A 26,274-nucleotide genomic window follows, 5' to 3' on the forward strand; every position below is an offset into this window, starting at 1 on the left:
TACAGATAAGGAAACTGAGACCAAAGAAGCCTAAATGTGCATGTCTCTCCCCTTTACCCCCATGATCATGCAGTTATTAAGTGTCGGAGCCTGATTTGAATCTGTCTTTTTTGATCCCAAATCCAATGCATGAACTTGAAGATTCTTGTACCAAATCTAGCTAGGGAAAAAAAGAGTTTGGAAGGTTGAAGGCATAAAGCCTGCAAACCCAGTGTGTGCAGAGCCTTGATACAGGAACAATCACAAAGATCCTATTGACTTGAGATTCAGTAAAAGAGGCCTAGAGTCTGGAACAAGAATATTATTGGTTCCATTCTTGGCTACCGCTCAAAAATGAGACTCCACAGTTCAGGAAGGACAATAGTAGGATGGAGGAGGAAGTCAGCCATGATGGGAAGAGCTGTGTTCAATTGAACAAATGGGAATCCTTGGCCTGGAGAAGAAAAATCTCACGGAGAGCAGGATAGTCATCTTCCAGAATTAGAAGGGCTTTTCCATATGTTTAAGACAGAACAGAGAGCAGGGACTGTAGGGGAAACTTCAAAGAGGCACATTTAGGCTTGATGAAGGAACATGGAACGGACTGCTTCTTGGTCTCTAAGACATCTCCCAGGGGAGTCTAGAGGACTGCTTGTCCAGTTTTTTGTTTCAGGACTTCCTGTCTAATATGGATTAAACAAAAAGGCTCTCAAGTCCCTTACTGTTCCCAAGAAGTAGGAGCTAGCCAGGGTGCTGAAGTTTCCCCAACTTTCTCCACTTTCCTTCTTCACTCTCTATCAAGGACTTTGGGATGTGGATACAAATAAGCAGAAGTTTTTTTTTAACCCCCTCCAATAAATGCAGTACTGAGTGTTACCTTTTTTCTCTTTCCTATCTCTCAAAGGGCTCAGATGAGATTCTGTTCTTGCTTGACCATGAAGGAAGCAATAGTGCTCTTCAGCTTCTCCACTGGCTCAGCATTGGGAAAACTTTACAAGGCCCTCCCCTTCTGCCTCTTTCCTGTCTGCTCTGAATCCTTGCCAATGCCTCCTGGATGGGGGTCCCCCAATTCAGTAACGCAGAGTGCAGTGGATGTAGAGTCAGGAACCCACACATGCCCAGTTTCCTCCCCCAGGGATTCCTCCTCACCTCCAGACCTATGATTCTATGAACTCATACATTTTTTTTTTTGTTCTCCCTAGATCCTGAAGCCCTTACTTGCTACGGGACTGTCCTCAAGCCATTCTCCAGACATCCTCCCCAGTTCTTATGCACACCCATGGCACAATGAGCAGCCCTCAGGAGCAGCTAAGCTGGGCTTCCTCTCCCACTCTGACCCTGAGTGAGAACAGAGCTTTTGGCGGGCTCCATGAGGAACGCACGTCCCCCAGGAACCACCCTTCTCCCAAGCTCTTTGAGGACGTGGGAGACAAGGGGGTTCTGCGAGCCGAGCTGACGGAGGGCCTGACCAGCCCCATCGCCACAACTGCCCTCACTAGTGTCAGCGAGGACTCAAGGGACCACTTTGAGAACAGTGTCCTGCAGCTCAGGGAACAAGAGGAATCTGAGATGGCCACTTCTCAGGGCAATGGTCATGCGGGCGATGGGGAGAACACCAGCGGCACCGAGGACGTCAAGGTCCAGTTCAGCAGATCAGGGAGCGGGAGCGGCGGCTTCCTCGAAGGACTTTTCGGCTGCCTGAGGCCGGTGTGGAACATCATAGGCAAAGCCTACTCCACAGACTACAAGCTCCAGCAGCAAGGTATGCGCTGGATTGTGGGGAGCCCTGGGGATCCAGGGGGAACAGCCAGCCCTCTCGTTTTACAGACAGGGAAACTGAGGCCCAGAGAGAGATGTTCTAGTTCTAGAGCTGGGCTGTGCCTCAGAGGCCTTTAGGTTCTAGAGCTGGACCTCATCTCAGAGGCCATGAGGTTCTAATGCTGGAGTCCAGCTTTACAAATGAAGGAAACAAACCCAGAGAGATTAAATAGCAGAACATGAATTTCAGCCTGAGGCACTGAATCCAAAGCGCTGCTGTTATTCCTGCTCACTTCTAGAGTATCCTCTCACTCCTCATTTTCTATGTCTTTCCCCACTGCAGAGAAGCCCCCAAAGCCCACCAAATCCTTTCAATGGTCCTTTCAACTTTTCTGAAACAACCCCGGTGGCCCCTCATTAGAGGGCTGGGGGTGCTAGCACATCTTCTCTTGCTTGATGTTTTCCCCACTCGGGCTACTTTGTTGTCCCACCCACAAAAGAACAGGACAGTTTATTTAAAGGCTGAGATCATTCATCAAAGTCCCTTTCCATTTGTCTTCCATAATCGGGGACATGAATAGTTTTTTACTTAATTCTGTCTCTGGGCAAATGCTTTAATCTCTCAGTGTTCCAGGCGGTGTTCCAAGTTATAGAGGAGGGTGACCTGCATCTGAGAAGAGAGGTCTCATATCCAAATTCCCCAAATCAGGGGGTTTTTTTTGGTCTGTGTTTTCTTTTGTAACATGGCAAGTATAGAGATCTTTTTGTATGACTCTATGTAAAATAATTATTTACTATCTCAGGGAAGGGAGAGGAAATAAAAGAGGGAGAGAATTTGGAACTCAAAAAACCACATTAAATGTAACTGAGGAAAAATAAAAATATTAAATAAAAGAAAGTTTTTTTTTAAAAATTTCCCAAATCAAAGACATTGCAGATACTATCCCTAGTCCCCTAGCTCTAAAAAGTTCCTAGTCTAAATTTAGAAATCCTCAAGAAAAAGAGATTAAAGTACAGGAACAGCACAAAAGTCAGTGGAACTGAAAACTACACTTCATACAAATCCAATAGGTAAGTGGGTTAATGGATATAACGAGCAATTTTGAAATAAAGAAATGAAAAATATGAACAATCACATGAAAGATTGTTCCAGATCACTTATTACAAGAAAAATGACGATCAGAACTACCCTGAAGTTTCACTTCATACATCTCAGATTAGCCAAGGTAACAAAAGACAAAAATGGCACTTTCTGGAGTTGCTGATCAAAGAGAAGCACATTCATTATTAACGGAGTCGTGAATCGGTGCTTATGAAACACATAAGTATATGTTCTATAAGACTTACAGCCCACGAAGGTCAGACAGAGGGAAAGATCCCATAGAGGGATCTTGTGGATCATGGATTGAAGTTTAGAGGATCCCTGAAACCAGCTATTACAACCTCCTTCTTCAAATGAGGAAATCAGGGCCAAGGGTTACATGCTGGGCCCAAGGTCGCACAAGTTGTGAGCAGTGAGGCCGTGCTTTATGAGAATCACCTGAAGGAGATGGGGAGCTTTTGACCTGGAGCACGGGCTACCCCAGTGGTGTCCAGGTCAAATAGGAATAGAGGCCACAAAGTCGTGCACAAGGATCTCTGGGACACATGTTGTCGTATATTATTATCAATGCTTTATTGTACTTTTGTTCCTTTTGTTTCCCAGTTGCATTTTAATCTGCTTTGGACCACCCTTGAGAGTGTTGGTGGCCACATTCCCCCAACTCCAGCACATATTTGGCGCCTCTGGTGCACAAGAGCTGTTTTCTAATATTTTAAGGCCCAATGTATAGAAGAAACATTAGCTTTTTTCTGTCCAGTCCGTGAGAGGAAGGGGAAGAAGTTCTTAACAATTAGTGCTAACCCACATTGAAATTTTAGATAGTTATTACTATAATGTAGTTATTATATAAAATGCATGTTATTATATAGCCTCCGTGACCTCTCACTGGGTCTCCTCCTGAATAAAATGACGCCATTAGATGAGGTTCAATTCAACAAGATTTTAAAAATTGAAATGTTTTGACTCATTCTCTTTCCCCCAAAAAACATAGTATGTTCCCTTAAAAAAACAAAGTCAGCAAAAGTGCTTCCTTGAGTGATTTTTCTTGACGGGCCTGTCACTTGCCATTTCTGTCCTTTACGGTTTATTAACAGAAAGGAAGGACTTGGTCTAAAATTGGCCTAAAATTGTTTGATCTCAGTCTGAATGTCTTTTAGACCCATTTTCTTTTACTTTCTCACAGAGCCTTTTGGCTCTGCTTTCTCCACTTTACATTGCTGGATGCTAGTCTTCCCATATGGTTCTGAATTATTTATGTTCATTGTTCTTTATAGTGCAGGAACATCTCCTTCCTGAATCATTGGACATAATTTATTTTCAGGTTTGGACTGGGACAAATAGAGCTGACATCTAATAGATACACATTTATATGTTATATGTACATAAATGTACACACACCTGTATTGTGCATTGTGTACATATGTAGATGTAAGTAGATGCACATAAACACACATGTGTGTACGCACTCACACTATGGTCCATCTCTATCTGACACCGACTTCCTTTAACAAGGGGCACAAGTAGTTGGGTAGCTCTTAGTTATCGTCTCAGAGTTTTCCAGGATAGTTGAACCAACCCTCCAGCGGCAAATGAATGGAGCCGTCTCTTCCACAGCTCCTGCCACACTGGCTTGTTCCTAATTGTGCCATTTTTGCTGGTCTGATTTAGTGTTGTCTCGGGCAATTAGGGCTGGTAATTAATTCTCTGACAATTAGGGTGTTCAGGTGATTGAGTGTCTTTGTTTAACAACTGCTCGTTTCCTTTGGCCAGATGAAGAAATAAGCTGAATTAATAGCCTGCCCGGTGTGAAACTGGGCTTCAGAGACAGAAATGAAGCGGTCCCCGTTCTTGCGGAACTTGTAGTCCACTGAGGGGATGTGTGATATGGACACAGTTAAATACTACACAAAATAGGGAATGATGGGGTCAAAGGAGACGGCTAGATAACATGTATGTGTATGGAACATTTGAGGAGAAAAAAAAGCTCTCATCCAGGGGAAACTGGGGAAGGTTTCTCAGAGGAGGTGATCACTGAACTGAGCCTTAAAGGAAAAAAGAATTCTGGGATCAGGAGGTGATGGTATTTGGGAGTGCATTCAGGCATGGGAAGGTTGGTCTAAGTCTAAGGCAGCCAACACGGGGCGTCCCCCTCCCGAACGCCACCCAGACCAAATTAAAAAGTAATTGGGAAATCCAACAAAATAGGAATAATGTTGCATTTTAAAACTTGGGATGTTGCAGCAGGGATCTATAGGCACAGCTTAGTGGCCCCCTTTTCTAGTTGAGTTTAGGAAAGGACGTGCTGAGATCTGAAAACGGCATGGAAGCCAGCTTGGCTGGAACAGACTATATGAAGGAGAATACTGGGAGATGAGGCTGGAGAGGTGGGCTGGAGGGAAGGCCCTGTTTGCCCAGCGAAGGAGATTGTGTTTTATCCTGGAATTGCCAAATATTCTATGACTTCTCATATAACTCTGCAGAGTGATGGGGGTCCCTGTAGAACAATCCCCGCCACAGATGTTGGGCTGTGGAGATGAGGCAGAGAAGGCATCAAGGCTGTCATGGGGAGAGGGTCAGGACATCCCAAAGCAACGACAGCCCAGTCCTCAACTTTCCAATCCAAAAGGGCCAGACTTTCCTCAATCCTTCCAACTGCCTGTTGCCATGTTCGTGATCCCTGGCACTGCTGCTACAGAGTGTCCAGGGAAAAGGGATTTTACTTAGCAGCGCTTGTGCAAGGATTGGTGAACAGGGGGTAAAAATGATTCTTTTAAAATTTGGTTAAAAATCTTCATATCCCTTGTTGCCCACCCTCCCTGAGTTATGTGGTTACTCAAATGGACAAAGGACATCGAGGGTGTGTCCGTGTGCCCATCTCCTCCTCACTCTGGTGGTTCCCGTTCTGAGAGGTAGGAAGCAATGTACACGGCAGAGCCAGGCAAGCAGCCCTGAATGGCCTGACAAAGAGCGGGTCAGAATTTTACTCAAGTGAATCAAGGGAGCTACAGAAACCTTTATAAACCCAACTCTACAGGGTAAGCAGGTCCCGCCAGCTTTAAATAAAGCGATCATTAGTGGACAAATTGAGGAGAAACTGAGGCATTGTGGCGAGAATTAAATTGACAGAATTCCTAATCACTGCAGCCATTTGAACCTGCAGATCCCCTGCTCTCTTTAGGTAAGGGATCCAATCTAACCCAGTCGAGTGTCCCAAACACCATCAAACATTGCCTGTGTAAGTGTGTTGCTTAGGGAGCAAGAAGCCTGGCAGAATCACTCAATCAGAATCACAGGACATCTGCAGGCTCTGTAAAATGAGAGCGAGGCTCACTAGATGGCTTCTGAGTCCCTGCCTTCAAACTTCCAAGCTGAGAAATCAGGAATGGTGCATCTCTGGGCAGTGCCGACATCAGAGCTGGCATGTGCAGTGCCCATGTCTCCCTTTCTCCTCCAACTTGCTCATCCTTCACTGTTCCAATGAATGGGGAGTCAGTTTTCTTTCAGAGCTAAAACTGCACCTTCTCGGCTCACTGAATCGACCCTCCTCTGCCTGCTCCGGCACCTTCTCCTTCAGATTGTCGTGGGTTCATTTTTCTGCCTCCATGTTGTGTTCTCCTGCAGCCCCCAAAGTAGAACACAAATTCCTTGAAGTCAAAACCTCTTGTTTTCATCTTTGTCTTTGTATTCTCAGAATCGACATTCACAGCCCGTTTTTAATTTCTTGCAAAGCTGGCACTCTGGGCAAGGGAGGATCAGATGGCATACAGTGGGCCATGTGGATGAAAACAAAAGAGGGTGCAGATTCATTTTTCTTTTTGTCTAATGAGTTTTATTTTCTAATAGCTTTTTATTTTCAAAATACATGTGAAGATAAATGTCAACATTTACCCTTACAAAACCTGTATTCCAAATTTTTCTCCCTCCTTTCCTGCCCTCGCCCAACAAAAAAGGTAAAAATGCTGTATTGTGATCCACAGATATTTCATTTTTCAAAAGGAAGTGTCTGGCCCAGGAGACCCGGTTCTTTCTAGCTCTACCTCCGATGGTTTAGTCTGTGTCCTGTAATCCTGTATTGTCCATAAACCAGGGTCCACGTGCCATGACCCAGAGGGCAGTAGAGTGGGGGGCTCCCACAGGGCCTCAGACAGGGATCTCTTCATGTCCGTCTCTCCCTCGTGCGCCCAGATACGTGGGAAGTCCCCTTCGAGGAGATCTCGGAGCTGCAGTGGCTGGGCAGCGGAGCCCAAGGGGCCGTCTTCTTGGGCAAGTTCCGGGCAGAGGAGGTGGCCATTAAGAAGGTGAGGGAGCAGAACGAGACGGACATCAAGCACCTGCGGAAGCTGAAACACCCCAACATCATCGCCTTCAAGTAAGTGGGCCCCGTCCCCTTGGTGGGTGGCGGTCATTCCAGCGTGCAGAGGAGGTGGCTCCGGCTATCAGCCAGTGAGTGCAGGCCACGGACGGCCGGGCCGCTTTCTCCTATTTTAAAGCCCCACCAGGGCTGTAAGGGGCCAGCGAGGTGAGCGTTGTAGAGCCTCGGCAGAGCCTGACAGGGTCAGCCCCCTGTGCTTTAGTCCCCATTATCCAGTGCGGTCTGATGCCAGCGGCCGCTGTCCCAGGGTGTAACTCAAATAAGGGGCTGCCTGAGTGTCAGGACCCCCGGGGCTCTCCCCTCAGCTCCTTCCCTTCCTCCTTAGGATCTCTGGACATGTGTCTGGAGAGTGCCCCACATGATGACCTCTGACCTCTGCAGCCCTTGCCTTCTCCTGTAAAAGTGGGGGGCGTAGGGAGTGCAGATGGCCCTGAAGGTCCCTTAATTCAATGCTAGGATAAGAGGGAGGATGGGGGGGTCAGTTCTGCTGCCTCTGCACTGGTAAGGGGCAGGTCCTGGCCCTTCCCTTTGCCTGTTTCCCTCTATAAAATGAGGTTAGACTGGGGGATCCTAGTGGGCAACACACACTGACACAATCACTCACATACATACACTAACACACACTCACACATACACTCAGACATCACACTCACTCTCCCATGGACACCCCCCCCCAATACTCAAACACAATTCACCCACACATACATACGTACTCTCACATACATTCACACACGCCCTCTCACAGTCACCCTCCCACATACACATGTACACACATACACACACTCGCATTTACAAATACATACATATACACACACATGCACACTCACACACATTCACAAGCATTTTGTTTTTCCAACAAATGGAGTAGAAGGCCGGAGGCAGACTGCTTCCACTTTCCTTTGGCACACTCGGTGCCCGAGCTGCCAGAGCAGGTGCTTAATCTGGGCCCTGGATTCATCATTACTCCTAACAAGGCTCTTCTTCAGAAACTTTGTCTAGCATTAAAAATGACCCTCTAGTAACGTCACTGGGCCTTTTTCTTTTTCTTCCTGGAAGGGGTGTTTGTACCCAGGCCCCGTGTTATTGCATCATCATGGAATATTGTGCTCATGGACAGCTCTACGAGGTCTTGCGAGCTGGAAGAAAGATCACTCCCCGCCTGCTGGTGGACTGGTCCACAGGGATTGCCAGCGGCATGAATTACTTACATCTACATAAGATCATCCATCGGGACCTCAAATCCCCTAAGTGAGTGGAGTCCAAAGGGATGGCAGGGGGAAGGAGGGACCCAGTGGGGGAGGGATGGCAGGGGGAAGGAGGGACCCAATGGGGGAAGAGTGGCAGGAAGTGAGAGCTGAGGCTGTAGATCTCGCCTGTGAATCAACGCTCTCCTAGCCTGTGCTTGCTTCCCACAGATAGGCCCTCCTGCGGGAGGCTAAGCCAGGCAGCTTTGAGAACCTGCTCTCTTCCTTTGTCCTTTCTATGGACACACTTTCTGACTCCTCCCCGAGTTCCGGCTGTGCTCCATGTCCCTCCACAGTAAAGCCCTCGAGCACAGGCTAGATTCGCTTTGTGTGACTGTACCCAAGTGTGGAGCAGAGTACATGGTGCTGTGTGCCGTATGATGGAGTAATCCCGAGCCTGCAAATCTCTGTCTCTCTCTAGTGTATTAGTCACTCATACAGACGCGGTCAAAATTTCTGACTTCGGCACCTCCAAAGAACTCAGTGATAAAAGCACAAAAATGTCCTTTGCTGGCACCGTGGCATGGATGGCCCCGGAAGTGATCCGAAATGAGCCTGTCTCGGAAAAAGTGGACATCTGGTGAGTGGCTCTCTCTCCCCCCACCCCCCAATTGGCTCCTTTCCCCCTTCCAGAAGGGCAGGTCACTCCAGCTGGAGAGCCTGGGATCCTGTGGCTATTAACGGGGCATTGGGGGGACAGGGGTGGTCGTGGGGTCCCCTAGACACGGGGAAGGCTGCCTGAGGCCCCTGGGCAAGCTGTTGGCAGCTCAGTTCCTTCTGCTGCTCCCTGGCATCTCCTCCTAACCCTGCTCTAAACACAAACAACCAAGATTCCCATTTGTGCCCGTGTTGTGACCCCCAGGAGAGGGGAGCCCCAATGACACTTTTGTCTTTGTAGTCCGAGAGCCCCTGGCACATGGAAGGCTCTGGAGAGCAGGATGGTTCCATTTTTGTCCCGGAATCTCAGCACTCGGCACAGAGGAGGCATTCACAAATGCAGTTCTTCCCCAGAGCTGAGAAGGCCTCACCTTCATGTACCTGGGAATGGCCGTGCCCTGGGCCCCGAACAGAGAGGCAGCGGCAGACCCAGGGTCCTCTTTGGGGACATTTCCCTCAAACGCTGCAATCTCTGTTGTGGGCTCCTCGTGCTTTGTTTTGGTCTTTTGCAATGGTCTTTGTGTAGCTGACCTAGGCAGGCTCCCTGAAAAAGAGAAAGGAAGTGGGGATCCGGTCTCTCGGCCCCCTCCAGGCCCGGACCAGCTCCCAGAGGCAAAACACGCCCGTTTCTCTTTTCTCATCGCCCCCCAAGCCTCGCTTTGCACGCAGTAGGCAGCCCTGACCAAGTCTCTTAGCCTCTCTTCCTGTCAAATGGGATTACTGATGTCCTGACCTTTGTCTCCCCATTGCTGGGATTATCTAAAGCCCTTCAAACTTTAAAGCCCCAGAGAAGCCCAGGTGTGATGTCCACTGGCCTGGCATCAGCAGGTAAGCCATGAGGCCGGCCCCTTCAGTCTGTTCCCAGTCCCAGTTACAACTGCAGGGGCGGTCACAGTGACCAGACAGTGACCTGTTGGGATCCTGCCTCGGCCACTTCCCGGCTCGGTGACCCCGGCAAGGGCCTTCCCCTCTTTGTGCCTCAGTTTCTTCATCTGTGAGATCAGAGGGCTCCTCCGCCTTCCCACAGTCTCTCCCAGAGCCCCCAGTGGCTCTAGATGGCAGCCGCCACCTTTGGCCAGCTTTAACGGGAGCCCCAGGTGGAAAGTGACCCCACAGGCCCAGCGACCTTTGCTCTCCACCTAGGAGTGGCTGAGGCGTGGAGAGCTGAGCTCCCCCCGCTTCTTCCGCCAAAGCAAAGTGAAAAATCCCTGTTGGCCGTGCCCTGACCCCCGGGCAGCTCAGGGACCTCGTGTCCTCTGCCCTCGTTCTCACAGAGGGGGCAGCTGAGGCCGTGGCCACCCCGCTAGCAGCTTTCTTGTCTCCAGCAGCCCCACTCCCCACGTACCCATGATGGCTTTCCTTGTTGCAGGTCCTTTGGCGTGGTGCTGTGGGAGCTGCTGACGGGGGAGATCCCGTACAAAGACGTGGACTCCTCGGCCATCATCTGGGGCGTGGGCAGCAACAGCCTGCACCTGCCCGTCCCCTCCACGTGTCCCGATGGGTTCAAGATCCTCATGAAGCAGACCTGGTGAGCCGGCCTCCCCCCCAGCTCAGAGAGGGCGGGGCCCATGGAGGGCGGGCTGCGGCTCAAAGCCCCCCACGGTGCCTCCTCCAGGCCCTTCCTCCCACCCAAAGGTCTGAGTGGGGAGGAGAGGAGCGCCCTGGAGACCTGCCCGAGTCCTGGCTCTCAAGGCTTGGTCCCCAGATGTTAGGTCTCAGCAAGGTCTGGCGGCCCCTGCCGGCCAGGAGGCCTCAGGGCGCACTGGGTTCAGATTCTGCCCTGGATAATCCAGCCTCACACATTCAGCCTCTCTGGGCCCCAGTCTTCCCATCGGCAAAGTGAAGTTACCTATGGTGGCCTCGAATCTCTCCCAGCCTGAAACCTGTGATTCTTTGAAGGGAAAAAGGAAACGAGCCAGCATTTATTAAGCACCTACTGAATGCCAGCCTGTGGGAGAGTGGGGTTAGAATCCCCATTTACAAGGAATTTGAGGCGGGTGAAGGTGAACAATGTGCCCAGACCGTCGGTACCTGGGGCCTTCCTGACCCGGCCCCTGCAGCCAGCGGAGGCACTCACAGCCCCTTCCCCCCTCCGCCTCCACTTTAGGCAGAGCAAGCCCCGCAACCGGCCTTCCTTCCGCCAGACGCTCCTGCATCTGGACATCGCCTCTGCAGATGTGCTCGCCACGCCGCAGGAGACCTACTTCAAATCTCAGGTGAGGGCCCTTCCCCCGCCCGGCCCCGCCCGGCCCCGCCCGGCCCCGCCCGGCCCCGCCCTTCCCCCGCCCGGCCCCGCCGTCCCTCCCTGCCTCAAGAAGGCCCCGGCTCCCCGCTGCCCGTAGGACGAAATCCGGGCTCCTCAGCCTGGCGTTCAAGGCCTCCGTGCTGTGGCGGCCGCCCGTGCTCGGCCAAACGGCGCCGGCTTCCCTCCCTCCGCCTCCCGGAGCCAGCCGGACCCTGCTCATGCAGCGCTCCCTTGAATCTCGCTCCCCAGCCTGGGGTCCCGCCCGCCCCCTGGGAGGAAGCCCAGGGCCCAGAGCCCGCCTCGGTCCGGGAGCCTTCATCCGCCCCCGCTGCGGGGGGCGCGTCGCTCTGCGGATCCCCGAGGCCCCGCGGGCGGCCCCGACCGTGCCTCGGTTTCCCTTCTCACAGGCCGAATGGAGGGAGGAAGTGAAGAAACACTTCGAGAAGATCAAAAGCGAGGGGACCTGCATCCACCGGCTGGACGAGGAGCTCATTCGGCGGCGCCGAGAAGAACTCAGGTCTCCTCCCGGGGCTCCCTTCGGGCTCTCCTGCTGCCGTCTGACCCCCGGCCGGTTCTGCCCAGATCTTTCCCGCTTTCTTTCTGGGCGGTGTCCCCGGAAGTCCCGCCCCCAAGGTCCCGCCCCCGGCTCCCCCTGTCAGTCTGGGAGAGCTGGGGCCCCTGCCCGTTCACCCGTTTTCTTCCCGCTCTTTTTGTGACCACGCCCATGGCTGCCCCCGAGGTGTCGCCCGCAGGACGGCGGGCGACGGCTCTCCCTGAACCCCGTGGTTTCTTGGCTAGGCACGCGCTGGACATCCGGGAACATTACGAGCGGAAACTCGAGCGCGCCAATAACCTGTACATGGAGCTGAGCGCCATCATGCTGCAGCTGGAGGTCCGCGAGAAGGAGCTCATCAAGTACGCGGGGTCTGCCCCTCCCCCCGCGGGGTCTGCCCCTCCCCCCTCATGGTCTGCCCCTCCCCCCGCGGGGTCTGCCCCTCCCCCCGCGGGGTCTGCCCCTCCCCCCGCGGGGTCTGCCCCTCCCCCAGGGGTGGCCCCGGGTCCCCTCGGCGCCCGACTAGCCCCAACACAGTTTGATGGGCCCTGGTGAAATAGGGCGCCAGTGCCCCGGCCCAGGGGGACCAGGAGCCCAGGGGGACGAGGTGTCCCCCAAGCCCAAGGGGACGAGGTGCCCACTCTGTCTAGAACAGATTTGTGGCCAGGCTGGGCCTCTTTTTGTGCCCCCAGGGCTCTGTGCCCATGGCGATCCTCCATCATCCCGAGGCTCCTCCTCCTTTCCTTGTGAGGGTGACTTTCTGGGAAATAGCCGCCGCTCCTCAGGGGCCTCGGGGCTGAAAGGCAGAGCTCCGGGAGCCCCTCTGGGGAGCCCCTTCCTCTGCCCCATGACCGGGAGCGCGGAGCTTTGCCAGCGGTTTCTAGCCTCCTTCCGCCTTGTCTTCTTACGCAGGCGCGAGCAGGCCGTGGAGAAGAAGTACCCGGGCACGTACAAAGGGCACCCCGTGAGACCCATCATCCATCCCAACGCCGTGGAGAAGCTGATGAAGCGGAAGGGCGTGGCTCACAAGCCGGGGCTGCCCACCAAACGGTGAGGCCCCAGCACCCCACCCCCGCCCTGGGATCCTGCAGGCCTCTGGGGGCATCGGGCCTGGACCCTGGAGGCACTGGGGGAGGGGAAGCGGCATCGGGCCTGGCCAGCTCCAAAGCCAGAAGGCACCTCTGATGTCACTGGGCCCCAGGCTTCCCTTGATTTGAAGTGTGTGTGTGTGTGTGTGTGTGTGTGTGTGGGTCAGTGGCCTTCCCTCCATGGCCACCACTGTCCCTCAGCTTGAGTCCGGCCAGGTCGGGGTAACTGCTTCCTCCCTCCCAGGCCGGATCTCCTGCGCTCCGAAGGCATCCCCGCCACAGAGGTGGCGCCCCAGGCATCCCCGGGCTCCGGGAGCCCCAGAATATCGACCCCGGGCAGCAAAGGCCGCTACCGCAGCAAGCCCCGCCACCGTCGCGCCAACAGCAAAGGGAGCCATAGTGACTTTGTGGCCATCTTGAAAAACCAGCCAGCGCAGGAGGCCTCCTCCCAGCCCGCGGCGCCCTGCCCGCCTCCCGCCCCCCTCCATCCTTCCCATCCCCACGGCTCCCAGCAACAGCAGTACCCCCCACCCCCGAAGCCCTCACCCCTTGACCCCCACCCCAGGCTCAACCTGCACGGACAGGACATCGCCAACTGCGCTAACAACTTGCGGTACTTTGGGCCGGCGGCGGCCCTCCGCAGCCCGCTCAGTAACCACGCGCAAAGACAGGTGGCCGGCTCCAGCCCCGACCTCATCTCCACGGCCATGGCGGCAGACTGCTGGAAGAGTTCCGAGCCCCCAGGGGGCCCGGCCGGCCCTTGGGCCCGCTGCCAGGCAGACCCCCACGACCCCTGCCTCCAGTGCCAGCCCGAGGCCGGCCGGCCGCAGGAAGCGTCTTCAGAGCCAGAGGCCCAGAGCGCCAGCCTCCCCCTGCCCGCGGCCCCGGGCCACGCCGGCCTCTGTGAAGCTGGCCAGGGCTCCGAGAAGATGGGAGCTCCGCAGTTCCACGGCCGCCAGCCTCTGTCCTCCTTCAGCCCCCGCCAGCACATGACCCCTCCGATGCTACCTCGAAAAACGAGACCCCTTCAGAAGGTAAGGCCGGTGATGGCGGCCGCCCGGGGGCCGGTGACCCCCGTCCAGTCGGCTGTCATAGAAACAAGAGCCTTCTCCCCCAGTTAAGGACTGACCCGGGTCCCTCTGCCCAGAAAGGCCGGAACGCCTGGCCGGAGTCCCCACTCTGCCACTAAGTAGCCCTGGACATCGTCCCTTCGGCACTTTCTACCCTGAACATGAGGGGGCGACGTGCCAGGTCCCGGCCAGAGTTTAGAGCTGGGAGCAGCCTCAGCCATGATGGGACCCCCACACACACACACTCTGCTTCCCCTGGGCCTCCTGTGGCTCCCAGCCATGGCTTCTCACTGAGGCCTCTCAAGGGAAAATCGGCCCAAATGACCTTTGCTGCCCCCGCCCCCGAATGTGAGCTTGGGAGGGTGGGGGTGTCTGCCCCCGGGGGCACCTTGTCCAAGCGGCCGGGTCTCGGCCAGCCGCCGTCTCTCAGGGCACCAGGGGATGAGCCAGCGTGACCTTGGGCACTTGCTCAGGCTCTCTGGCTCTTCCTCGACACTGACCACGGTCCTGCTGGCTTCCCAGCAGAAATTCTCTTCTTACTCTTACTTTCCTGTAGAGGATGGTGGTGGAGGGGCAAGGAGGGCACAGGCCCCCCCACTGAAGGGTTGGGGGGGCAGGAGCCTGGGGCCGAGCCGTCTGGATTTGGGCTTCATGGGGACTGGGTGTGGGGGACAGCCCGGGATAAGGAGGACGAGACTCCTGGCTTGTGAGTCAGAGACCATGGGTTCAAATCATGGTGGGGTCATGGGCTAGGGGTGGGGGGATGGTGTCTCCCCCCTTCCCCCCCACTTCCTTCTCTCTGAAAGGCCCCGACGAGCTCGTGCCCTCCCTGGCCTGCATCCAGGGTCCCCAATGAGGGGCAATGATGACGGCTTCTTTTCTGGGGAGGTTCGAAAGGGCCCTAAAGCCCGTCTCTCCTTGTCCTTCCCAGAGCGGGGACGACTCCTCGGAAGAGGAAGGAGAAGTGGACAGTGAAGTGGAGTTTCCCCGAAGACAGAGGTAACGCGCTCAGGTGGCCCAGGGGCTGCTGGGCTGGGGCGGCCCCAGGGGTAACAGATGTCCGGTTGGCACATGTTCATGAAGCTGCTGCTGTGGCAGGCCTGAGGCACAAGAGGAAAGGGGGCAGCCTCCCTGCCCGCAAGACCCCGAGCCTGTTTCCTTATGGGCTAGCCTGGGCTCAGCCCGCTGAGATTGGGGGGGGGGGGTCTCTCTGGGGCCCTGGGGACAGCCTCCACACAGAAGGCCCCGCCTGGAGCCTTCTGCGGGCTCGGAGCCCCGGGTCCGCCTTGGGCGGCCTGCTCCCAACTACGGCTCGATGCCCGCTAAAATCGGTCCCGAGGAGGGAGCTGGGAGCCGGGAGCCTGGGCCAGGCCCGGCTGGGACCCTTGGGGGGCTCATCCTTGGGTCGGGCCATAGGGAGGGAGCGCCCAAAACAGCGAGGGGGGGGGAGTGTCACCGCCCCTGTCTGGGGGAGGAGGCTGGGGCCCTCCCCGTGTCAGCACGTGGGGGAGCCCGGATGGGAGCTCCGAGGCTGGCCTGGGGCGGGCCGGGCCGGGGAAGCTGACGGACTCCCGGGGCCTCAGGCCCCACCGCTGTATCAGCAGCTGCCAGTCCTACTCGACCTTCAGCTCGGAAAACTTCTCCGTGTCCGACGGGGAGGAGGGGAACACCAGCGACCACTCCAACAGCCCCGACGAGCTGGGCCGCCGGCTGGAGGACCGCCTGGCCGAGCGCCTGGAGGACCTGCTGTCCCAGACCCCCGAGATCCCCATCGAGATCTCCACGCAGTCCGACGGGCTTTCGGACAAGGAGTGTGCCGTGCGCAGGGTGAAGACGCAGATGTCGCTGGGCAAGCTCTGCGGGGAGGAGCACGGCTACGAGGTGGGTGGTGTCCCCTCTGCCCCCGCCCCTCCCCCCTCTCCCCCCGCCCCCACCTGCAGATGAGCCCCGAGCCCGGGCTCCCCCTGAGCGCTCTCTCCCCGCACAGAATCCCGGGCCCTTGGGAGAATCCGACTGTGACTCTTCGGACGGGGAGTGCTCGGACGCCACGGTCCGGACCAACAAGCATTACAGCTCGGCCACGTGGTAACGCGGGGGCCGAGCTCCCTCTCCCTCCTCCCCGGAGCGCTCGGCAATAACTGGCCCCGGCTCGGGGCAAACGGCGTCCAAACGAAGTGAATCCTCACTGAGCATTTCAATCACGAATGGCAGGGATCTCTTTTATTGACTCTTCGAGCTACTGTAACATGAATATTTATTTTTGTTTGACATTTTAACACTTTGTACTGTAAAGAGTGAACTATATGTGGTATATGTATATATTATGTATACATTGAGAGAGACACCATAATTTGTGCAAAAAACTTACGAAGGAAATAGAATTTAGAGCAGTGTCCCTCGGAGTTTCTGGGGCAGGAATTAGTGCTGCTGATCCATCGGGGACCAGGCCTCCGGCCCTAGTGATGATGGGAAGGCAAACGGGAAGCAGGAAGCAATCCCAGCGAGATCATGGCACGGGCTGAGATTCCCCCCGAGGGGCCGGGGCTTGGCCGGAGGCCAGGAGCCTCCTCTGGGAAGGGAGGCCGGCTTTCTTTCTTTCTGAGGCCGCTGCCCCCCCACAGCTCAGGACACCCTGGGGCATCCGGCCCCGCCGACCTCCTGTCTGCTTTGCCCAGAAAGGAGCAGGGGCCTCGGGGCTAACCTTGAAGGCAGGACGCGGGCTCCCCCGAGCAGTTCCAGACCCGACCCTGTAGTCTGTGTTCATTCATCCTTCACTCACCAGGGCAAGTGTTAGTCTACAAGAGCCAGTCACCTTGGGGACTCTCCCAGCCCCCTCCCCCCCCCCCCCCAACACTGAGGCAGGATGGGGCTGGGCAGGGGACAGCCGTGGGTCCTGACAGCCCAGACAGGCTCCATCCTGGTCCCACCTGCCCCAGTGGGTCCTGGCAGCACTCTGCCTTTGTTTATCGAGGCCTAAAACGGTTCCAGATCAAAGCAGCGTCATCCCCCTCCCCCACACACATGCGCCCCTCCCCGCGGGGGTCCGGCCGGGCGGCCGGAGGGGCGGAGGCCAGTTTCCTTTACTCACTGGGTCCGCCTGTTTGTTTACATGTAATGATGAGATGTCGATTTTAATTTTGTGGCTGTAATTAACGGCCACCAGGTAGGCGAAGGCACCTCCGGATTCCTTCTCCATAGAGCAGTATTGTGCCCGATAAATTATTCCATTTTATAAACTTTCTGTAGCTGGACTACACGGAAGCTCTTAAGTTATGGCATTTTTATTATGATTTTATTATTTTGTCATCGCTGATGTCACGATCGTTTTTCTGTCGATCAGAAGGGTTGGTTTACAGTCGAACACAAACGATTACGTATTTATTGCTGCCAGTGAACTGTCCGATTTTATAAAGGAACAAAAACCAAGGGTCCACGCCTTCGCCTCGCGGGGGCTCCTGGGCAGGGAGATGAACCCACGAGGGACGGCCACGGGCTTCAGTCCCCAGAGGAAAAGCCCTGGGCTCCACCAGGAAGCAAAGGGAAAGCCGCCCTGCAAACTTGGGGTTCCATCCCCACGAACAAGATGGCGGAGCCGCTGTGTCCCAGGGAAATAAATAAGAAATGGCAATAAAACTCTCTTCCCTCCCAGAGACCCGCTGGCTTCCTTCTGTCTCAGCTGATAACGGGTGAGGGAGGAGGGTCAGAAAAACCAGGCAGCCCTCAGCCCGCCAAGTTGGTGTGTCCCAGTGGGTATTGTGGCGCCGGTGGGCAGTCGGGCCACTGCGACCCTGAAGGCAAAGGGAATCTGGCTTTCGTGAGCCCCACGCCCTTCCCCTAAAGCATCTGGGATGCTCATCTTACAGATGCCTCAGGAAGCTAGCTCTGCCCTCAAAATGGAGGCCTCCCTCAATTTAACTTTATTTCCTACATTTATAGCCCTTCATATCATGGGAGGGGAAACAAGGTCAAGGTCAACAGCAGGGGGCACCATGTTTCCCTGTCCTTGGGTGGATGTCTAAGAAGCAGCGGGGATCCAGTTTGGGCTCCTTTCTCCTCCAGAGCCCAATCCCAAACTGACCCCTGGCAGCCGCCTTTGGCTCTCCCAGGTTGTTGGCCATCTCCAGGGAGGGAGGGGGACACCACTCACTGCTGCCTCCTCGGAAGTCCTCCCCTTTCCCCAATTGCATCCCTCCCCTTCCTAACACCAACCAGTCTCAGGGCAACACCGTCATCTTGTCTTGTTGTCGTGTTTCCCCGATAATAAGACCTATCCTGAAAATAAACCCTCCCCTTACTGTGTAAGATTCCTCTAAAATAAGCCCTCCCCCGAAAATAAGCCCTATTGAGATTGCTACTGTAGTGAAGGTGATCCCCTGCGCTACATGCTATCTTACGGTACCCTCTGTATGCACTGTCTCCCCCCCCCCCCATTGAAACGCACGCTGCGCTCCAATCTGCATCCAATCAGAGCTGCAGCAGTGAGCGCGTCATCCTGTTCTTCCCCAGTGATTTGCTTGCTGGCGCCATTGAGAGCATTAAAATAAGCCCTCCCCTGAAAATAAGCCCTCTGGTGGGTTTTTTTTCCCCCCTGTCCAAAAAAAAATAAGACAGTGTCTTATTATCGGGGAAACACGGTACCAACTCTCCTGGGGACAATCTTGCGCTGGGCCCACCCCCATCTGGTACTGGGGACCCCCTTCCCTGCCATCTGTCCATATGACCCCCCACACACCCCCATACGCAGCTGCAGAAAGAGAACTGGGCTGTCCTTCCAGAGAACTCTGCATCTGCACTCACTCGGGCAACAAGCACTTATGAAGTGCCTACTGTGTGCCCAATACCACCCTCAGCATTGGGGACAAAAAGCAAAGTGGAGCCTGGCCTTGAGGAGCTCCCGTTCTGGTGAGGAAGGTGTGGATGGGAGGACAGAGTTCAAATTCAGTCCTAGATACTTAACAGTCTTAGGACATGTCCACTTAGTGGAAAAAGGTCACTCTGACCCCTCACCTCCCACGCCCACCCCAATCAGTCCCGTGGGCGACCCGCAGGGACAGACCAAAATCCCGGCCCGGGCCCTGGGGAAGCCTGTCAGACTCGCCCCCCGGCCACCCCTTCACGGCACCTAGGGCCCTCTCACGGGCAGGGATCAGGCTACTTTGCCAACCTGACTGCCTGGGAGCATTACTTAGGGGTCCCCTAATTAATTCCTGCATTGGCTTCCCCGGGAATGGTTTCCTCATTTTTTGTACCCACTGACCATCAATCGGAGCAAGGAAAAGCATGGAATAAAAAGTGCCCGGGTTCAAGTGCCGCCTCCAGCACTTCCTGGCTGAATGAGAGGGCCTGGCTCTGCTTCCCGGGGGCGGCTGCAGCCGTGGCCAGCCTGGAAGCGCGTGCCCACAGGAGCCACTCTGGGTGGGCGGGCGGCCCCTCCCAGCACTGGTCCTCAGCTCCTGCTCCCACAGACAGGCGGAGAGGCCCCAGTGCTTGGACCGGCCCAAGGCTGCAGGGGAAAGCCGGGCCCTGCATTAGAACCGGGTGCTCCTTGTCCTGCCTGGCTACAACGGCTGTGGCTTCCTGCCTCCTTTGGCAGGGCCGCCAGGCCGGCACCAGCGTGGATGAGGAGGCAGAGGGAGGGCCCCCACGGAAGCCCCTCGAGCCTAGGATCACCTGCAAAATGGCAACAAGGACAGTCCCCGCCAAGGGGGTGGGGGACTCAAACAAAACGTCGGGGAAACCCTTTGTAAACCTGAAAGTGCCACGTGACCAAGGCCATAACCGTGGCCAAGAGTCGGCATCGAGGAACAGCGCAGCCGAGGCAGACAGCGTTTATTGAGTGCCAGCCGCAGGCCGGCCCCGAGCGGGCCCTCCAGGATGTCTCCAGAGAAGGAGGGTCCCGGTCCCCCCCGTGGCTAGGGGGCCTCGTATCCTGAGCAAAGTCCCCAGGGACTCCCTTCCTGCAGACCTGCTCCGAAGGGAACCCACAAAATATAAATAACAGAAAGGACCTTCTGTCTGAATTAAAAAAGGAAATCGTCCCCAAAATCATTCGTGGCGACTACAAGATCATCAGCAGATTGTCCCAAACCTTGCTTCAGATTGTCTCCGGCAGATGGAGAGTGATCAGGGGGACGGGAGAGGCCAGGGCCCAAAGGCACCGCACTGGGGGGGCTCGGAGACCCCTCCCACACTGTCCTGTGGTCCTCAGTGGGCAGCGGCTCCTCACCCTCCCTCCCCTTGCCCACAGCCTTGGTCCCAAGGGCCGGGAGAAAGCCCCTTTACACACAGCTCCCCCACTTCCGTAAGCCCCGCCTACAGAGCCCCAGGGTCCCCCAGACCACCAGAATAAAGGTCCCAAGCAAGGGCGGATGCACCATGGGCGGGACCACGGGACACACTTCAGGGAGGTCGGGTCACCTCACAGAGAGAAACGACACCTGGACAGACAGGAGAGCGCGGGGCTCCTGACGCAGGCAGGCAGAGGGCGCCAGCCCCGACCCAGCAGGGGCCGAGGAAAGGCTGGGGGGCCTCCAAGCAAATGCAGAGGACGTCTGTCCGAGTGTCCCTGAGTGTCAGGTGGGCTCCCCACAGGCCGGGAGGGCTGCCCACCGAGAGGCCCCCGCGGCCGCGCTAGGCTGGGGACACGAGCCCCCCTCGACCTTCCTGGGGGAGGCGAGGTGCGGAGGCGGCCCGCCAAGCGCCGGGCCCCCCGCCGAGGCCGGCCGTCACGTCCCCTTCTTGGCGCCCCCCGGGTGAGCGCCGCCGGGCTCGTCCAGCCTGAGACGCTTGCGGCTGAAGCGCTTGATGAGGGTGCCCGGGATCAGCGCCACCAGGGCGATGGCCAGCAGCTTGAGCACGGTCGCCCAGGAGAAGATGTCGTCCAGGGAGGTGACGGAGGACAGGATGGAGCCGGTCTGCACGCAGATGAAGTTGTACGGGATCAGGCCTGGCGGGAGGGAAGCGGGAAGGCCTGAGGCTGCAGCCCGGCCGGGAATCCTGGGGATGACCCTCGGGGGCGTGCTGGCCTGCCCCTGGCCTGTCTCCCCTCCTCCCCCAGCTCCAGCCCGACCAGCAGCTCGCTGGCCCTCCCTGTGTTTGCCCGTGTGCCCTCGCCTGGGGGAGGCAGCTGGGGTCAGGTGGGGTCTCTCTGTGCCACTGCCCACTGCCCCTCCCATTCACTTTCACTCTAAAACAGCCGTTTCTCCTGGGCCCTAATTCTTCGAAAAGCCCAAGTTTTGGAACCTTTGAGAACTTGCCTGGCTCTGAAATCCTGGGGGGGGGGCCACCTCCAGGCCCGCCCCCTGAGGACACCCGGAACACCCCCCAGCACCTGATCCTGCCCCTGTGCAGGCCCTCGGCTCCGATCCCTGACTGGAGGCTCGTGCCCTTGTTCATGTGCCCACCGAGCGGGCTGCCTGGGCGGGGTGACGCCCCCCACGGTGCCCCCCCCCACGGTGCCCCCCGCCGGGCCCGGGCCCTCCCACCGCTGCAGGCTTGGTGCCCCCCCCCACAGGGAGTGCTCCCCCCCCAAGGCGCTCACCTATGAGGACCGAGAAGAAGAACTGCACGATGGGGATGTTCAGAATCGGGGATGAGAAGTTCAAGAACCAGTTGGGCGTCATGGGGAAGAGTCTCAGGAAGAGCAGGAAGAAGAAGAGACTGTTCCTGTTGTCCTCCACCTGCAGAGAGGGCACGGGGTGGGCGGGGGTCCCCAAGGGCGGCCTCAGAGTCTCCGCGAGTTTGGGGGCGCCAGGAACGAGACCGGCCCTCAGAAGTCGCAGCCCGCCTCGGGCGCTAGCGGGGCCTCAGGCCCTGTGGGAGCCTCGGGCAGGGGGGTGAGGGGCGGAGCAGTGATGGGGGACAAAGCACCCGGGCCATCGGGGGGCCAGACGGGGCTCCCAGGAATCATTCCGCCCTGCTCTACGGCGCTCGGGGAGATGTTCTTTCTGACGTCGCTAACTGGGGGCCAGGGAAAGCAGAGCTGGGCCGGCCGGAAGGGCGGTGCCCCGGGGCACAGCGGGTGGCCTGGCCGGGTCGGATCCAGAGGCTGTGGGGCCGCACCCCAGCAGGGCCTCCCAGGGCCCAGGGCGGGAAGCCGGGACCGCCCGCGCCCCGCTCACCTTTTTCTGCAGCATGGCCACCTTCTCCGGGAAGTAGGAGACCACCAACTGCTTTCCGAAGGCCCTGGAGAGCAGGTAACAGCAGGTGGCGCCCACCGAGGCCAGCACACAGCACAGCACCAGGCCTACCCAGGGCCCAAACAAGGCTCCGGCCAGAACGTTCTGCGGAGAAAAGGGGGGGCAGGGCAGCCAGAGAACCTGGGGGCGGGCCCGGGCTCCCATCCCCCCCCCCCCGGGACTCTCGCGGCCCCCCAGGTTACTCGAAGGCTCTGTGCCCCGCCCCCTCCCAGAGCGCGGCCCCCCAGGTTACCCGGACGGAGGGCTCTGTGCCCCGCCCCCTCCCAGGACTCTCCCGGCCCCCCAGGTTACCCGGACAGAGGGCTCTGTGCCCCCCCCCCCCCCGCACTCTCGCGGCCCCCCAGGTTACCCGGACAGAGGGCTCTGTGCCCCGCCCCCCTCCCTCCCCCCCCCCCGGGACTCTCGAGGCCCCCCAGGTTACCCGGACAGAAGGCTCTGTGCCCCCCCCCCCCCCGGGACTCTCGCGGCCCCCCAGGTTACTCGAAGGCTCCGTGCCCCGCCCCCTCCCAGAGCGCGGCCAGCGCTTACCAGGAAGCTGGAGCCGGGGATGGCGAAGCACTGCTTGTAGAGGTAGGCGCTGCAGAAGAGCAGCAGCACGTAGGCCTGGTGCTCCCCCCGGTAGGACTGCAGGAAGGCCGAGAGCTCCCGCAGCTCCTCCAGGTCCGAAGGGAACTTCAGCACCCTGCGGGGGAGGGGAGAGCCATGGAGACACGCGGTGGGGGGCGGGGGGCACCAGAAGCCACAGGCCACGCCCTGGCTCTAACTCATTCCTACGCGGACCCGGGTTCGAGTCCTGCCTCCGCTACCAGCCCACGGAGGGAGCCCTGGGGAGCTCCCGGGTCACGGCCGCCTCCTTTAAGGAGCTGACAGCCCCCCGAGGGTTATCGGGGGCTCTGCCTCCGGGCCGATGCCATCCTGGCGGAGCCTCGTGGATGAGACACAGGAGACCCCGGGGGCTTCTTGTTCTAGGCCAAGGTGGCGCCAGCCCACGGGGCGGTAATCCCGGGCCCAGGCTCGGCCCCTCGCCCGGCCGCCCGTCTCTGTGGTGACCCTTCGGGAAGCTCTTCTCGGGATGGCTTCAAATGAAAAACCAGAACTCGGGGGATTACGCAGGAAAACATGAGGAGACAAAAAACAAACCGAGCTCTTGGACTCAGGTTAAGGCCCCTTCTCTCTGGTCCTTGAGGGGGATGTCATCTTTTATAAGGATATGTAAATGAGGTAAGAAGGGATATGTAAATGAGCTAAGTAACACCCTGGGTAAAACATAACCCTTAGCAAAGAAGGAGTTGAGGCCGGCCCCTCCCCCACTAAGTGCAGTGCAGCAGGATTTCCCCATTAGAACCGCAGGCACTCTCCCACTAAGCTATTCCCCTTACAACGGGAGTAGGTAAACAGCGGGTGCTCAATCAATGCTTTTCATCCCAATCCAAGCCCAGATTTAGCAGCAGAATTCGGGGAGATGGTCTGGTTCACATGCCCCAAAGAGGGGGTTCAGAAACGTCACTCGAACCCAGGTCCCCTAACTAACCCGGAAATAGGGGAACGGGGGAAGGGAAGAGGAGAGGAGGGGATTAGGGAAGACACCAGGGACCACCGGAAGTGGAGGCGGGGCTGAACCCACCAGAAATAGGGGCGAGGACTCACCGGAAGTAGGGGAGGGGCGCGACCCTCTCGCCGGAAGTGGAGTCGAAGCCGCTCTCCCCTCCCCATCTCGCCGGCTCAGACGCTCCCCACGACCCGGATTCCCTTCCCGCCTCCCCGCGCCTTCCTGGACGCCCCGACCCCGGCCCGAGCCCGAGGTCTCCCAGTACCTGGGGCCCGGATCCTCGCCCTCCTCGCTTTGGCGGGCATCGCGTCTCGCGCTCCGCGGCAGCTGCGTAGACAGCAGGTAGAGGGAGAAGGTACAGACGGCGAAGACCAGGAGCAGGCCGAAAAGGGGCCGCATGGCCGCGCGCCGGACACCGGACCCCAGCCCTCGCCCCTCCCGTCCGGGGCCAGAGTGCGAACTCTGCTGGCAGAGAGGCGGGGCGTAGCCGATCGGGGATGGTCCCGCCCACCTGGGGGCGGCCCCGCTTTATCTCTAGCCAATGGAAGAAAGGGGAGGAGGGAAAATTGTTGGAGCAAAACTCATGCCCAAACCTGATAAGGATGGACGTTGTCCCCAGCCTGATCCAGATCTGACAAATAGGAAGAGGGACTGGGAGGGCAGGGGCGGAGCCACAGTCGGGTTTGACCCACTGTGCCTCACCTGGAGCTGCGTTTGTGCCAACCAGCGGGAGCCAGTCCTCCCCTGAGGGGGTGGGGTCAGTCTTAGCTCCACCTCCCCCGCCCACATGGGCCGGCCTCTGATCTGAGCCTGTGGGCGGGGTTTTATGAAGACCCGCCCCCTGAGGGCAGGTGTGAATGGCTGGTAGCTCTGGGTCGCGGTCCCACTCTGAGCTGGAGGGAGAAACTTCCCAGAGGCGTCACTCAAATAGCCAGTGATCAAGCCAAGGCTTCAGCGCTTCTTCCTTGCCCCAGTTAGGTTCAAATCCCCGCCCCAGAGAGGCACAATCTTCCTAGGCCTCAGTTTCCCCATCTGTTAAAAAACGAGGACATTTAGCTCTCCGGGCAGCTCCCGGGGGCCGCGCTGTCTGTCGCTCGCCGGCTCCAGCGTCCAACCCCGCCTTCCACCTCGCCTAACAGGCCGACTGGCTGGCCCGGGAAAGGCGCCCCCTCCTCCTCGTGTGGCGTGATCTGGCTAACAAGACCACCTTGGAGTCCAGACGCGGTCCCGGAGCTTTCTCCGCTGTCCGCGGGTTAGCGGGCGGACGCTCGGACCTTCCACGCACAGAATCTAAGCCCATCTGCGTTCTCTGGGACCCCTGTGGCCGACCCCCTCCGCCCCTGCCCCCCACCGGTGCTTCCAGCAGGGCCGCAGCTCGAGAAGCCTCCGTAAGGCTGCTGTTTCAGAGCTGGAAGCTACCTGAGGCGGCACCGCAGGCTTCCTGAGGCCAGGTCCGGCCCCTCCCCGGCGCCTCCAGCACCTCTCAGAGAGCCGCCCCCGTCCTGGCCCTCTCATGGCCGCGGGGTTGGCCGTCCAAGTCCTGGCAAGGAAATCCCTCTGCTGCCATGGAGGCTCCTCCCTCTGAATGCCCTCTGCCCCTCAGCCCCCTGGGGGCCTCCACTCCTTCCCGCTGCCCCTCTGCCCGTCTAGCCCCTCTGCTGTCATCCATTGACGGTAGAGCCCCGGAGCCTCTGGGACCCCCCTCCTGCCCAAGAAGAGAAAAAACCCAGAGTACTGTTTGTTGGAGACGGAATCTGGGGAAGGAAGGCCTTCCAACACCTAAATTTCAGTCCAAAGCATTTATTAAGCACCTATTTTGTGTCGGGCACTAAACAAGCCATTGGAGATACAAAAGCAAACAGTCCCCGCCCTCCAAAAGCTCACGTGTCATTGGACCCCTCAGAATAAATAAGATATTCACATATTACATAGACAATATACATGAACAGGAATTTTCACTTCCTGTCTCCAGCCCCTTCACAGACTGGAATCCTTCTCCTTCCCAGCATCCCCAAGAGGTAGTTCAGAGTCTTGGCAAAGGCCGAAATTGAGGAAGAGAAAGGCTAAGGCCTCAGAGCAAGAGGCACAGAGGAGTGAGATCCAAGTTGGGCTTCCTGCCGCTCCTGGGCCCAGCCTCACCCCCACCCCCACCCCGTGTTATTCTAAACATCCAGAAACACGGTGTTGGCTGGTCCCGCATCCACTGAGTCCAAGTGCAGGAGGTTAAAGGGGCCGGCCCCAACCGATGCTCTGGCTTCCCCATCTTTCTCACTCTCCATAATTATTTCATGGTTCTAAAATTGTGGCACTGGGGGCTATAGCTCCAGGCAGCCATGAAGATGTGTTCTGGTCCACCGATAACGAAATGATGACATCGGCATCTAGCAAAGGATGGGCTGGAAAGCCGTTTCTTTGTTTTCTGTCAGGACGATATCATATCTGCACATCTGTGGCCTGGG

At 57.6% G+C, this 26,274-nt stretch overlaps 3 protein-coding genes across 4 annotated transcripts in view; 1 reads left to right on the forward strand and 2 right to left on the reverse strand.

The window, feature by feature from the left end:
- Positions 1 to 17,720, forward strand: part of MAP3K13 (mitogen-activated protein kinase kinase kinase 13) — a 145,483-nt gene extending 127,763 nt beyond the window's left edge. For both annotated transcript variants that reach the window (XM_052000047.1, XM_052000048.1), the window contains 13 exons: positions 1,182 to 1,741; positions 7,025 to 7,208; positions 8,268 to 8,459; positions 8,877 to 9,035; positions 10,482 to 10,640; positions 11,220 to 11,328; positions 11,765 to 11,874; positions 12,156 to 12,272; positions 12,823 to 12,960; positions 13,243 to 14,032; positions 15,000 to 15,067; positions 15,652 to 15,949; positions 16,056 to 17,720. In XM_052000047.1, coding sequence (XP_051856007.1) covers positions 1,249 to 1,741; positions 7,025 to 7,208; positions 8,268 to 8,459; positions 8,877 to 9,035; positions 10,482 to 10,640; positions 11,220 to 11,328; positions 11,765 to 11,874; positions 12,156 to 12,272; positions 12,823 to 12,960; positions 13,243 to 14,032; positions 15,000 to 15,067; positions 15,652 to 15,949; positions 16,056 to 16,157 — 2,919 coding nt within the window. In that variant the 5' untranslated portion in view covers positions 1,182 to 1,248 and the 3' untranslated portion in view covers positions 16,158 to 17,720. The remainder of the gene's footprint in view (positions 1 to 1,181; positions 1,742 to 7,024; positions 7,209 to 8,267; positions 8,460 to 8,876; positions 9,036 to 10,481; positions 10,641 to 11,219; positions 11,329 to 11,764; positions 11,875 to 12,155; positions 12,273 to 12,822; positions 12,961 to 13,242; positions 14,033 to 14,999; positions 15,068 to 15,651; positions 15,950 to 16,055) is intronic.
- A 2,978-nt stretch (positions 17,721 to 20,698) lies between these two features.
- On the reverse strand, positions 20,699 to 24,294 carry TMEM41A (transmembrane protein 41A). Its single transcript, XM_052000050.1, has 5 exons — positions 24,081 to 24,294; positions 22,795 to 22,948; positions 22,189 to 22,350; positions 21,609 to 21,747; positions 20,699 to 21,014 (listed from the first exon to the last, which is right to left on the reverse strand). The coding sequence occupies exons 1-5, from the start codon at positions 24,212 to 24,214 to the stop codon at positions 20,794 to 20,796; spliced, it is 810 nt and encodes a 269-aa protein (XP_051856010.1). The 5' UTR covers positions 24,215 to 24,294; the 3' UTR covers positions 20,699 to 20,793.
- Positions 24,295 to 25,599: 1,305 nt separating this feature from the next.
- The window catches only part of LIPH (lipase H), a 30,825-nt gene continuing 30,150 nt past the window's right edge, over positions 25,600 to 26,274 (reverse strand). The window contains exon 10 of the mRNA XM_052000049.1: positions 25,600 to 26,269. Coding sequence (XP_051856009.1) covers positions 26,197 to 26,269 — 73 coding nt within the window. The 3' untranslated portion in view covers positions 25,600 to 26,196. The remainder of the gene's footprint in view (positions 26,270 to 26,274) is intronic.

Source organism: Antechinus flavipes, chromosome 4 (genome assembly GCF_016432865.1).
Source record: "Antechinus flavipes isolate AdamAnt ecotype Samford, QLD, Australia chromosome 4, AdamAnt_v2, whole genome shotgun sequence".
Classification (NCBI taxonomy): domain Eukaryota; kingdom Metazoa; phylum Chordata; class Mammalia; order Dasyuromorphia; family Dasyuridae; genus Antechinus; species Antechinus flavipes.

Coding starts and splice junctions, on each gene's coding strand:
- TMEM41A (XM_052000050.1), bottom strand. CDS start 24,214: ATGCGGCCCCTTTTCGGCCTGCTCCTGGTCTTCGCCGTCTGTACCTTC. Junction 22,351..22,794: donor TCCCCGGCTCCAGCTTCCTG/GTAAGCGCTGGC, acceptor TTTTCTCCGCAG/AACGTTCTGGCCGGAGCCTT. Junction 21,015..21,608: donor CTTCTTCTCGGTCCTCATAG/GTGAGCGCCTTG, acceptor CCCTCCCGCCAG/GCCTGATCCCGTACAACTTC.